The sequence below is a fragment of the Telmatherina bonti genome, assembly GCF_933228915.1.
Source record: "Telmatherina bonti genome assembly, chromosome: 11".
Taxonomy (NCBI): Eukaryota; Metazoa; Chordata; class Actinopteri; order Atheriniformes; family Telmatherinidae; genus Telmatherina; species Telmatherina bonti.
The window spans coordinates 24,805,015-24,819,009 of NC_136629.1; the positions used below are offsets into that span (position 1 = coordinate 24,805,015).

The 13,995-nt window shown below is 36.2% G+C and overlaps 1 protein-coding gene across 1 annotated transcript; it reads right to left on the bottom strand.

Annotated features, from left to right (window-relative positions):
• Positions 1 to 193: 193 nt before the first annotated feature.
• On the bottom strand, positions 194 to 12,709 carry agpat5 (1-acylglycerol-3-phosphate O-acyltransferase 5 (lysophosphatidic acid acyltransferase, epsilon)). The gene is made up of 8 exons (XM_079249090.1): positions 11,890 to 12,709; positions 11,374 to 11,443; positions 11,178 to 11,293; positions 10,996 to 11,085; positions 8,321 to 8,411; positions 7,115 to 7,276; positions 3,539 to 3,662; positions 194 to 2,101 (listed from the first exon to the last, which is right to left on the bottom strand). The coding sequence occupies exons 1-8, from the start codon at positions 12,106 to 12,108 to the stop codon at positions 1,876 to 1,878; spliced, it is 1,098 nt and encodes a 365-aa protein (XP_079105216.1). The 5' UTR covers positions 12,109 to 12,709; the 3' UTR covers positions 194 to 1,875.
• Between the last annotated feature and the right edge of the window lie 1,286 nt (positions 12,710 to 13,995).

A 13,995-nucleotide genomic window follows, 5' to 3' on the forward strand; every position in this document is an offset into this window, starting at 1 on the left:
CTAAAGAAAAAGGTCATGCATAGTCGCAAAACACATTTATTTTTTAACCGAAGAAACTTGCGTTAAAATAAATTTAGCTTGCATATGAAACTAAGTCAACACTGATAGGCTCTCTTACAATCGGTATGTCAAATTTTATCAGCATATCAACAGCATTTGTCCACACTTGTGAACTTAAAATGTCTGTAATTCCAAGTACAAAAGAAAAAACTCCACTCCCCAAACCAAAGTCGCTTTATTTTACTTTAAACCCCCTTTCCATACCTCAAACATGTTAAAGGTTTCATTGTTTAAGAATAGTTCTCAAAAAGTGTAAATCAATGCATTCTTAGAGCAAAATAAGCCACTATGAGCTGTAGACAATGTGACTACATGCTGCAGTTAGTAGCAGCTCCAGCAGAGCGCTTCCATGCAGTCACCTGATGGAAAAGAGCCACTGTGGCCCCCCAAAGAGAAGGCACACGTTTCCGAAAACAGTTGGCATTTTAACACTGTCTACAGAGTTTCCTGATGAGTTACAGTCCCGTCTTGTCAAGATAAAAATGACTATAAAATGGCTGACAAGGGTCATTTAAGAACAAGGAAGGATTATTCAAGTGAGGTATTGGAGTGACATGTAAAACCCACAAGATTACTGTTTCCTTGACATGAGGAAAAGACTAACTGTAGAGCAGGACAAGATGACTATTACATAAAGTGACAAGTGGAAAATGCAATGGTCTGTTATAATAAAACAACAATGGACATACAGTGCATTTTACAATACAGTGATGTTATAATACCAATGGCTTTGAGTGTACAAGAACCTGCGATATACTGTTATAACATGGCTTTTCAGCTTTTTGCTAGGTAGATATTTTCATGAGGACTATGTAATTTATTAAACAAATGCATGTATCAAAGTTATGAAACACATTAAAACACTATTAAAAAGAGGAGGAAAAAAAGTATTTTGAATCCAGAGAAACAAAACAGACATCAAGTTTCTTTCTTGTGTATCAGGGAAAGAAATAAAACAAGTATTGCTTACCATTTAACACACAGGGATACTTTCAGAACATCGTGGCAAACATACCTGGTTTTGGCAATGACTGACACTTTAAGGTTCAAGTAATATCTTACATTGGTAGAACATTTGCATTTTTAACACTCACTCCTCAATGTGAGCAAACGTTTTAAAAAGAAAAAATAAAAATGCACAAGTTTGCTTTTTTTTTTTCTCTCTTTCTCACTAGCATGTTTTACAGCTACATTCAATATCATACAACAAAAAAATGTCTGCATGAATAGTTATGGTAAACAATGATGGCTGGTGTTACGTTCATGAGCTCTAAGAGGATTGCGTGCTACTCGTTTTGTTCTACCAGTGTAAAAACATCACCGTAATTGAGAAAAGTGCATTATCTTTCTGATATGGGACTTGGCATACAAACATTACAACCCATATAAATTAGTCAGTGCACTTAATCAATGGTCAACATGACCATTTAATGCAGATTTCCGAGTACTCAGCCCACTTGGTTTAAAAAAAAACCCAACTTTTTTTAAACTGGCCAATGACCGATGGGAAAACTGCATGCAAGAAAACTAACTAGGCTAAATTTAATGGGGGGGGGGGATTTATTTGAAGAGATATATATTATCTTTATTCCACAATTGATAAGTATTTTTGAAAATTTTAGCAGTGTAACAAACCCACTCATGTTTTCTTATGATTCCACACCACATGAGGGGAAAATAGACATTTTCAGCATCTCCGGTCAAACTGATTCTGCTTTTCATCTGAAACACACCTTATGTCGCTGCGATACAGGAAAACGGCACATTTCTCAGAGTGTTCTGTGCATCTGGTCGTGGCTGCCACGGTGCTGTTTGTTAAGGGAAAAAGTTCACCCACAGCCAGCCCAGCAGCGTCCCGCACACCCAGGTTCTCACATACAGTTTCCTGCCGTTCTCCGTCAGCAGTAATGGCAGTGTCAGTCCCCCGAGGATCATCACAGAAGGGAGGGTCTTGGAGAGGTTCAGTGGAGAGGGTTTTCCCTCCCCAGGGAACGTGCACAATTTGTCTGAATCCTGCGACTCGTAGAAATCTGTCAGCAGTCTTTTGAAAAAGACAGACAAGTCTATTAAGAATCAAAGCTGAGAGAAATGCACAACACTGAAAAATAAACTGCAAAGGGAAACAAAATCAGTAGCATCAGGATTTTTAAAAGCACTTTCAGCACAAACCCTAAACTCGTATGGCATCAGGGCTTTTGTAGCTTGGTGAGCAATTAATTCAATAGATTACCACTTTGGATACTGAACTTTGGACTCAATAACAGCCAACACTTTTCACAGAATGAAAGTGCCTCTGGACCTTTAATCTAGTTATATCCAACAATCTGTGGGTTATTTCTCAACCAAATAATTGGATAACAGTAATATTAAGTTTCCCTTAGTTTAAATAGATATATTTAAATAGCTTGCATCATTCCAGTTACTTTATAAATCAAATCTTGCGTTTAAAGCACTTTTTTTAAAATGCATAAAGTAACAAAGTGATTAACATTATAAAACTACTTATATATATTAAAAATAAAGTGTAAAATCAATGAATGCGTTTACCATGAATTGACAATGTTGAGTCTGAATTAACATGGAGAGGCATGTCTATTACCATGTTAACAAGCAAATCCAAACAGTGCAAACAGTGGCTGTGCATGGGATACTATCTTGACATGCGCCTGTCTTTGATCCACAGCTGCCATGATTACTGGGGTGTGATTCAGTTCCAAAATGTTTCCATAATGCAACAAAACATAGATTTTCTTCAGTGTGTTAAAATTCCATGAAAAAGGTTGCAAAATGCCATGTGGATCACTATATTTAATGTTCCCTACATAAAATAAACCTGATGTTGGAGTCGCGTTAACACTCCCGCAAAGTGCAGTGAACTGACTAGTCAGCTCCGGAGGCCTAAGAATTCATTATCAGTTATTATCAAGTTGTTTTTATTGTCTTGAATATTACTTAAATCTTTGAGGGGGGATGCATGAGGAGTCATCTGCCAACCAGAAAATATTAGCATCAGTTCAAGTTTGTATGATTGCGTGTGAATGTTACATGTAGTGTAAAAGGGTTTTGAATTGTCTATGTGTGACTAAAAAAAGTGCGATTCGAGTACAATCCATTTTAAGACATGACTTTTTCAAAAATGCATATTTCAGCTATGAGGAAAGCAAACTTCTTGTTGGGCCAAACTCTGTTCTTTACAGAACCAGACATATGCCAGAAAATAAACTTAACTTTTATTTTACGAGTGCTTTAAGGAAAAAAAAAAAACCATAGGGTAGGGTGTTTTTTACATAACGTGTTTTAACTTATTTTTAGATTTGGGTTACAATGCCTACAAGCAGCAGGAATGTACTTCAGTACCTTTGAAAACTGTCATTGGTTGTAAGTGAGAGGAAGTGTTCAAAACTGGTGGTACATTGTAGAAAAACACTAATATGGACAGCATGCAATTTCAATACGATTAATTGTTCTACACACTCACCGGTCCTTGATTTTGAACCGATCATGCAGCCACCTGCGGAAAAAGATTGGGTCTGAAGGGATTTCCTTAACATCCACGCGGTCAAAGTGTATGTGTACACGAGGACATTCTTTACAGAGGAATTCTGTAAAACATAAAAAAGAAAAAATAAAGAGACTAAACAAAAACAGGAAAAGCCTTTCAGCAAATCGGCACGTACAGTAAGCACTTCAAACCAACACGAGGTGACAGTGATGGAGTGGTGCTGCTAAGATTCCGTGCTGAAATAACCTTTAGCGCACAAAAACAGAAAAGGCAGAAGTAGGTTACATCACTAAGGACAGGTAGAGATTAAAACATGTACAACTTTCACCTTTAACATGTGTTTTTTTTTGTTTGTTTTGTTTTTAATTATTATTTACCAGTAAAGAACTTTGAATATTTCCATATTTCTGTGACAATTCTTCAGCCATAATTAAGCTGTCAGAGCAATCACTGAAGAAGCAAAGCCTAAGTGGTTGGGAAGGTCAGACATAAAAATGAAGCCAAGTGTGAAGGCTCGAGGCTACATGTGTACCCCCAGAGACCCTCAAGTTCCTGTTTCCACAACATGCAATATTACCAGGAAATGTCGTACTGCAGCCAAAAGAAGAAACTTGATCGAAGACAAAAGTGAAAGATTGCTCGGCTGCTGGAGAAAGCCTTTCCATTAGCTTCTAAATTGACCATGTGCCTGTTTAATGAACTCTAACTGACACAGAAGCTCAGGGACACTTGCACACAAACATTTTATTTTAACAAGAACACACCTGAAAAAAACCAAAGCCTAACTTCAGCTGTAATGCCGTGTTAGTGCATCTCTTTCCTCATGCTTGGGCTTTGGAGAATCCACACAACTGTTTGGCATTAAGTCGGTATAAGACTCTTAAAAGAATTGAATAAAACAATGCTGAACTTTTAAAAGAAAGCCAAGTTTCCAACTGAGGTCATGTTGGTTTGAGCAGAACAATGTTCCAAAGCATACTTTAAAAACAACCACCTTCACAGGACAAGGAAATCCACTCTGCTCTGGAGTACCAGACAACACTTTGTGGTCTTTAATGTCAATAAAAAACAAAATTAACAATTACAGTCAAACAGACTGCTACAAATAATAATTATCTATAGAAATATTCATCAATAATAAAAGAACTGTTGCTGTATCAATAATATACAAAATAATTATGGCCTTTAACTCCTTCCACATACCATTTAGCTTTTTATTTTTATATATATATGAAGAATCTACAAAAAAAAAAAAAAATCAGGATTGCTTTCTTCTAACAGGTTACATAAAGATGAGTGTCATTGTCAGTTTACTTTTCCTAATGGGAACTATTAAACTAATAAAACTGAGTATCACTGATTATTGGGGGATGATGCAAGATTTCTATCCTTACAACCAACAGACAAACAGTAAGCGCCTCCTGTAACACCGAAAACAAGCTACTCTGGTTTGAATATGGATGTTCAAACAAAAATGTAAAACCAGTTTGGAGTTCACAATCACAAAAACACTGACCAGCACAAGTACAAGTTGGAGCTCAATAACAGGAAAACTAGTTGCGTCGCTGTAAATGATCATAATCTGGGGAAATATATAGATTATTATTGCCTTGTGTTTAGGAAAAAGTCTGTCAATGATGAGGAGTCTGATTCTGAAGTGAAAAAGATTACTAAAATTTATTGAAAAGAAAATAAGAAAGAACAGAGTATCACAAATTGCAACTTGCAGAGAGATAGTTCAGAGACCCGACGGATCAGAAATCTAAAAATGCTCTAAAGAGTCCGAGATAAAACTCCCTTTTAAGCCCTCGTCTAGAGGACGTCAATTACATGTCAGAAATCTATGCTATTCTAAACAAAGAGTAGTCTGTTGTTATTCTCAAGGTTAGGTCAAACTGACCACTAAGTTATAATCTCCCTGATGGCACCATGGTATCAGACTCCCTAGCTGTACAACTCTTCAAAGGAAGGCAGTGTTCTGGTTGATCATATCCCAGATGTCTGAATACAGACATCTCAAGGCCTCTACGCATTATGTATGTCTGTTAAGGGTAAATAAGCTGATACTGTGTAACTAAGCTTACGTTCTTAAGTTCATTATAACCTTTTCAGAAAGCCTACAAAGCAATAATCAGAAATGAATATATGCTAAGTATTATGAAATAAATTAACACCCAAAGCTGGAAAAATTAAATTTCCATAACACCTTGCATGAAGCTAAATAACATTATCATGTAAAAATTCATACAAACAAAAGGCCAACATGGCAGGATGTCAAAATTTATCAGCTGATGGCAGCAGGACTGTCAACAGTACTTTTGATTGGTGTTTAGAGATGTGCAGCACAATTTGTTTCAGTCAATAATTTGAAATAATTTTGCTCCAAAGAAGCAAAATAATCCAGAGGGAAAATTATTAGACATTGCAGCTCTTAAGGCTCACAGAACTATTGTAAAACTGCACTTCACATTGTGTCTTTTTCCCCACTGAATGCTTGACTATTGACTGGTAACGGGTCCAGTTAATCCAGTAAAGAAACTGGGCTGAAATTCAATTCTGAGAAAAGTTACAGCCAAGGGTTTAACGGTTTCAAACATCTTACAGATATGGACGGCTATTTTAACTTCAACCACATGAGATTAATTCTGGGGTTTAAAAATCATATTAACAACTAAAACCATCATAGTAAGTGCAAATAATTAAGGCTGGTGAAAAATATTCTCCAGTTTGGCATATTGCACGATGCAGCCGTGTTTCACTTCCACCTTCCTGCGAAGTCACTACAGTCACCTTCACCGCATGAAGCCAGGAAGTGCGTGATGAGAGGAATGCTTTTCTATTCTCTGCCTTGTTTGCGAGAAACATCCATGTTTATTCCTGACTAAAAACGGGATGTTTTTTTTGTTGTTGTCTCCCCTCTTTTTTGAAAAAAATAAAATAAATTCAAAACACTGCTCGTAAACAAGTGGGAACACACAATAATCAAAGATTCCAAAACACAGAGTCACGCTGTTTACAGGAAGGCACATTTGTTAATAGGTGATGTTTGCTATGTGATTTAATTACCGGGAAGGTTCACCACAATGTGGCAGGTTTGATAACAGCGTGTGTATTACACTGGAGAACAATAAACAGGCAGACTGGAGCTGCTGCTCGCCGAGTCTGTAAACTGTTTTTATCTGGTGTTAAAATGTCATTTGAATCATTATGATGGAAAAATGGTATTTACATCTTCTGAACTAATTATTGAGTTTAAATGGGACGATGCTCTTTTGAACACATTGTCACCATGGACTTAAAAGGCTAGCTGATGAATCCATGCCTACATATTAAGAAGGGACTCTATACACACATTATTGAATGAGAACAGAGCAATCTGCAGGAATCATACATCTTAACATTACGGACTAAATGGACTAAAATGCACAATACCATAATCTCCCTTCCCTTCTACATTTCACAAATTTCTAAAAAAAATCATTTTCTCCCCTTATTATTTCCAGATGCAACCAATTTCTACAACCAACATGAATTAAGCATTTTCTTTCTTACCTGGCATCGATGGTGCAGTTCTCCTCTGACCGGAGCTATCCAGCGTTCCCTCATAGGCCACTGTGATGTCATACACAGCATCCAGGTGGCCCCTCATGCTTTCTATAGCTATATGAGATGCCCTCATCCTGGGTGTAAGCGTTTGTTTCAGAACAGCCAGTCCTGCAAAAAAAATAAATAAATAAAAAATTACAACAGCTTAAAATAAATTCAGCAGCTTTCCTTCTCAGCTTTAACAATAACAGTTTTCTAAGCCAGTGTTTTAACTTGTAATACAACAACATGTTGATACAGCTGTTACGTGGCATCTACCCTCATTTCCTGTCATAGCAACACTCAAGTATAAAGATATGGCCTTAAATCCCCAAAACTGCGCTTATAAAAATAAATGTACATGCTTAAGTTAGCATCTGTCATTGCACAGTCTGTTCGTCACTGGTTAACGTGGCACCATCCTCACTAATACCTCACTAATAGCAGATAATGTCATGAGCACATGTCATGTCTCTCAAGTGATTTATTTGGATTAAAGAGGAAGGTGATATTCAGAGCTGTGGCCCGGAGATAGGCATAATCTCTGCAGAATTGCCGAACATTATCAGCAGATTGTACAAGTGCATCATAATCATTGTGCACTTTTAAACAAAAGTATTTAGCCCTAAAATCCTAATACCACAAATACAGGCACCATGTAATTCAATTTGTTTCCCTTCCTTGTGTAAAAGAAATGAACAAAGAAATCCATTTTTATAGAGTTTTTAAGTTAGATATGTTAGCAGTATACTCAACATTTCCCATGTATTCTTAATGATTCCGCAAAAGCTTAAATATTTTTTTGAACATTTGAGGAAAAATGATAATAAAGCTATCATTCATAATTTTAATCCATCTTGATTTATACAGAGCATTGGAAGAAAAAAAATTCAGTCAAAAGCATTTGAATGATTTTTTTAATTTTTTTTTAACCACTATATTCTGTCTTTGACTGAATTAAAGTTTTCCAGTTTTGTACTTAAAAGACAACTTAAACTTCATATTCTACTAATATCTTTGCATGCACAGTGATGATCCTCGGGAGAGCATAAGCCTCTACAGTGGAACCAAGCTGAACAACAAAACTCAGTCAGCTGTTTTATAGACTTGAGTGGGATGTATTGAATTAGTATTCAGCAGTACAGCAGTCAGTGGCAGCTATCCTGTTTCTACCTTCTTTTGAAGCAAAAGCCTGACTGTCAGCAATAATGTTCTTGAGCTCCGGATTATACCGAGTTCCTTCAGGGAAGATGACAAGGTACATCTGTCGGGAGAAGGAAACACATGACTTTAAGGCAAGGCAAGTTTATCTGTATAGCACCTTTTGTGTACAAGACAATTCAAAGTGCTTTACATGAAACATTAAAAGCATTACAAGAGGAAAAAAAAAACATAACACAAATAGCAAAAATCACATTAAATTAATAATTAATATTAAAATAATTAAAAGCAGAATTAATTATAAGTTACTGTGCAGATGTCACGCATGGATGCATGAGAAAAATGTTTTTGACTTGGATTTAAAAGCTCTCACTCGGTGAGTTTAATCTCCTCTTGGAGTTTGTTCTATATGTTTGCAGCATAACAGCTAAATGCTGCTTCTCCATGTTTAGTCTGGATTCTAGTCTGGACTAGTTGACCTGAGTCCTTGGATTGAAGAGCTCTGCTGTTTTTATTCCCTGAACATATAACAGATGTATTCTAGTCCTGAACCATTCTGGGATTTGTGAACCATCAACAGGAAAAATCTATCCTGTGACTGACTGAAAGCCAGTGTAAAGATTTTAAAACTGGTGTGATGTGTTCAGACCTCATAGTTCTAGTTTAAGCTCTAGCAGCAGCATTTTGGATGAGTTGCAGATGTTCAATGCTCTTTTTAGGAAGTCCTGTTAAAAGACTGTTGCAGTAATTCAGTCTGCTGGAGATGAATGCATGGATGAGTTTCTCCTGGTCTTTCTGTGAGACTAAACTTTTAATCCTGTTGATGTTTCTGAGTTGGTAAAAAGCTGTCTTTGTGACAGCTTTTATGTGGCGGCTGAAAGTCAGATGTGAGTCTATCAACACACCACGGTTACAGACTTGATTGGTAGCTTTAAGAGCTTGAGTCTCCAGGTGCTTACCAACAATGACCCTCTTCTCTTTGCCACCAAACAGAATAACTTAAGTTTTTTCTTCATTTAATTGAAGAAAATTCTCTATCATTCAGGTTATTTGTTCAAAACACTGACACAAATAAACTGACAATGTCAATAAACATATAGTCTGACAATATTTTGTCAAATTGTTTCAATTTTTCCACTAAAAAAAAGTCAGCAAATTCATTGAATTTCTCAGTGGAGAGGAGGTCTGGGCTAAACTTTTTAGGAGGATTTGCAAGTTTTGTTTTTTTTTTTTTCTCCTATTACAGAAAAAAAAAAAAAGAAAAAAAAAAAAGAGTGGGAATTGTTGACATTCTTCGTTAATCAAATGAGATAGATACCACTCTCTGGCCTTCCACAGGTCATTGTTATAATCTTGGAGGCTTTGTTTGTACAACTCATAATCTGAAGTTTTGTCTTCCTTCACTTACATTCTACTTTTCTGCGTTCTTTTTTTAGGTTTACAACCATATTGGTATTTTGCCATAGTGTCTTCTGCTTGCTTAAGTTGCTCTTTTTTCTTATCGGTGCAACAGCATTCATCACATTCAAGATTTTCCAGATTGAAATTATCCATCACTTTAGTGTGGATTTCACTGAAATGGCCAAAGAGCAACTTACAAAATGTTTAAAGAATTTCTTTGCTAGAAGTGACTATAATGAAATTAAAAAGGGTAACAGAAAAACATAATTTCTTAGTACCACTTCAATGTGGATTGCAATTCAGATTAAACATTTGTATTCAGTGATGTAGACAAAATGGACTCATATGGTCTTGAAATGATTTGCTTTTCTAATTGTTTTATTTTGACAATTACTTAGCCTAATCTGCTATAAAATAACAATATGCACAAATGGCAAAAAAACAGAATAACTTCTGTTTTTTTAAACAGTAATAAATCACATGAATATTATTTTTGGAATCAGTGGTGTCAACCGTCTGGTGGGACTCTTAAAAGAACCAAACACAGACAGAAACAACTAGAATCTGATACTTAAACAAGTGCAACTCCAAGACCTTGCTCTTATGAGCTATAATTTGGTTACCAACAAAAGTTTACAGGTTAAACTGAAATTGTAACTGTGAACGTTGCATCATGGCTTTCATTTCTGCTTTCAGGTCACCAGAATCACATCTGTCAGAAACACACAAACACTGCCAGCCATGTCTTTATTACTTGAGAGGACATTAATCTGATTTGCATTCAGTTTAGATAGTTACTCAACTTTAACCATAACTACTACTTGCAAAACCCCAACTTACAAGCATATATTAATTTTAAAATGTGTGATATGATAAATGATAAACCTATGTTGCAACTGTGTGAAAAAAAAGGTCCTCACAGAATCAGTAAAACCTAGACCACACAATCTCACACACAAACATACACACACAATAATCCCCTACAGTCAGATCCAAAAAGCGATTAAAAACAAGCCCTTCAAGTCAATAACCACTGACATTCTCTCGTGTTCTGGTTACACAAACTATTTGGAACACTATTCCTAATTATATGTGGATTAAAAAGAAAGATTTATAAACTACAGATAATGAAACAGAAAAAAAATGCTAACCGAACATGATGCTGCAAAAATGATCATTTTTATAGATAAATATACTGTCATATCCCTAGATTTTGCAGGATTCATGTCACATTACACACCTGAAGCTTAATAGTCTAATTTAGTCTAAACATTAAATATACTTACCGGTGTTCCACATATAGTTTGACTGACAAGCTTCTTTCTCATGGCTTTTTCATTAAACTTTGCACTTCGTTTCACATAGATACCCCCATGCTAAAAGAAGACAAACGATCACTTGATGAGATCCCTTAGTGAATTCAAGTTACTTTTACATCATTTATGCAATTCTCACACAGCCGCATTACCTGAGAAAAATACCATCCGTAAAGTGGGAGCCATTTCAGTCCATCTTTCAGTACATATCTGACATGGCCAAGGGCGCTCTGCCTGATTGCAAGCATGTCAGCGATGATCCAGTCAACTGCAAAGAAAATACAACCATTTAATTGGGTTTCACGCTGGCCATGATTTTTTCAAAAGGTGCAACTTAAATTTTACAACCTGTACACTGGTGGTTTGACAGGTAGATTACGTTCTCTTTTTTCTTTGGTATATCCCCATTTATAACAATCTGCAATGAAAGAAAGAAAATAAAAGAAGCTACAAAGACTTTTTTAACAATCATGAGTTTGCATTACCATTTTAACAAGTAAATATATATTTCAGCTCGTGGGATATTACTCACTTGTTTAGATATAACTTTTTTTTTTTTTTTAAACAAATGTGATGCAAGTCCCACAAATCCCTACTTTTTAGGTACACCCAAGCAAACAAAATGTGCATAATACGACACAATGCCAAAGGAATGCAGGCCTTCTTGCTATTTAGCTGGTTTATCCAGAGCTTGTTTAACAGCTTTGCATGCAACACTAATTGTATTTACAGGCATATGGAGGTTACTTTTGATGAAGCCTGGGTCACTGTAAGCCAGTTTAAGTCTATGGACATGATGATTGCACATGATTTAGTTTAGACTAGGTCGTGTACGAGGAAAAAAGTGTCAAGATAACTGCTCACCTCAACGCCGGTGTAGTTTTCAAAGAAGAACAGAACCATACTCTGGTAGATGCAGTACAGTCGGTCGTCCACCTTGTGATACAAACTTGCCGGTAAGACGGTTGAAAGTAAGCGCCAAACGACCCATGACAGCCAATAAGCTGGGGCTGTTCCCAGCATGATTGTAGCTGGAAACCAGTACCGCAACGAGTATGTGTGCACTACCAAAGAGAGCAGCATGTTTCCACCACTAGGTCCTCTTACGAATACCTGAAGTCAACTCCTGGACCTGGTATACCACACCGTGATTAAGTTACAGTGCACCCTATCTATCCCACAGCACACCTGGCCTACTTTCAGCCCACCTGCCTCCAGAGTTCAGCATAAGAAAGTGAAAAAAGCTGCAGCAAAAAGGAGTGAGAAGCTAGTTAGCTAAAGCTAAATTTAACCTTGTGTGCAAAATGCAGTTTGCAAAGTCAGCTTACGCGCTAACGTAGAGCCATGCTGCAATGCATAAAAACGAAAGTAGATCAAGTTATCTTTCAAGTCTCAATATGTCAGAAATACATTTAAGAAGGACGACCTCAACCCGAACTCCGTACATTTACTGTACAAGTTAAGAAAGAAAAAAAAAAAAGAAAAAAAACCTTAGCCAACAATAAAACGTGTTGGGCAGTACTAGAAGTTTCATTTAACTCTACAAATGCCATAAACTTCCTTCCTAATGTGAAAACGGCATTTAAGTCTAACCTAAAAGTTACCTTGCTCACTACAAGAAAAATATACATCCGTTTCCTTCCTCAATTCATCTTTTATCCGGCTGCTAGCTTCTAGCAGCAAATGTCACACACGCCTTCCTACGTAAGACGCTGAAACATCGGTCAATCTGATTGGTCGAGTGACGCAATGGAGGCTAGCCAATAGTCGACAGCACGCAATAAGCTCTCCATATGGTGTAATATTAAAGGACCATACAGTCTTTTTTTCCCTGAAACCTTCATCTTAATCTTCCCACTAACAATTTTTCCCTATTATCATTGATAGCATTATATTTCCTCTTTTAAAATACAGCAAATGTGTAATAAACATTATTCTAAGCCATTTATTATAGTCTTTATAAATGTGATACTCTGGTTCCCTGATGGAATTAAGTTTTACACAGCTAAATATTTGAGATGTGTTTGCCCTTAAAGGTACATATAAAACCTATATATTTCATTTCACATTCTTTGCAGCTTGTTTTCTATCATCCTGCTGTGTAGACTGATCACATTTGATAGTTTTATCTTTTATCACAACTCGCATGTAGTTTTAAACAGCCGTTCTGTAGGTTACCTTGACGGAGATGTTCAAAATCAATACATGTTAATGATTTGCCTATGCATTAAATGCATCTTAAACTGAGGGAGAACTGCAGTCTGACAGGTGCACTGTGCTAATGGATTGCAGGCATCCTTAATGATCTTTGATCAAGCACTTAAGTTATATTTCTAAACTTTGGCTCTTCTCAACTTTCTAGGCATCAAACCACAGTAAATAATCCACATTCATCTAGCCACGACATTTTGATCAAAATCAAGCTGCTACTTTTAAAAAGCCATTCATTTCACTATATCATGACTGTACAGAAAAATAGAGTTAAAAAAATCCCACTATGAGTACTGTGGCCTTCTGAAGTAGTGTTTGCTGATTATTTTGTATTTTAAGCCATTGTTGATCAGAAAAAAGTTCTAAAACTTGTGTTTTAAAAAATTTATTAAAATGACATAACATTTTCATCAGGATAGAACACACTGACCATTAAAGTGTCGAACTGGCCCAGCAATTATTTCCAAATTCACACTGTTAGAGGTCTAAAGACGTTGCAGTAGTGGTCACTACATTATGTAGTTATGTTAATACCATAAAACCAACATTAAAAAAATGGAAAAGCAGTCTGACATGTTTCACAGTTCTATAGACTACTTCTAAATCACATTTTGACTTGTATCACAATAACTTTAAATCTTAAGTCTTTAAACACAACATATTATATAGTTTATTTCACTAAAGCCTCTGAGCACATTTACAAAGCCAAATGATATACCAGCAAGAAAAGGCAATGTATGTGAAAAGTGATGGAAATCA

Excerpts from the sequence above, each read along its gene's own strand:
- agpat5 (XM_079249090.1), bottom strand. The coding sequence starts at position 12,108 with ATGCTGCTCTCTTTGGTAGTGCACACATACTCGTTGCGGTACTGGTTT. Across the intron at positions 11,294-11,373 it reads GTCAAACCACCAGTGTACAG|TTGACTGGATCATCGCTGAC; the intron begins GTTGTAAAATTT and ends TTTTCTTTGCAG. Across the intron at positions 3,663-7,114 it reads AACTGCACCATCGATGCCAG|AATTCCTCTGTAAAGAATGT; the intron begins GTAAGAAAGAAA and ends TATGTTTTACAG.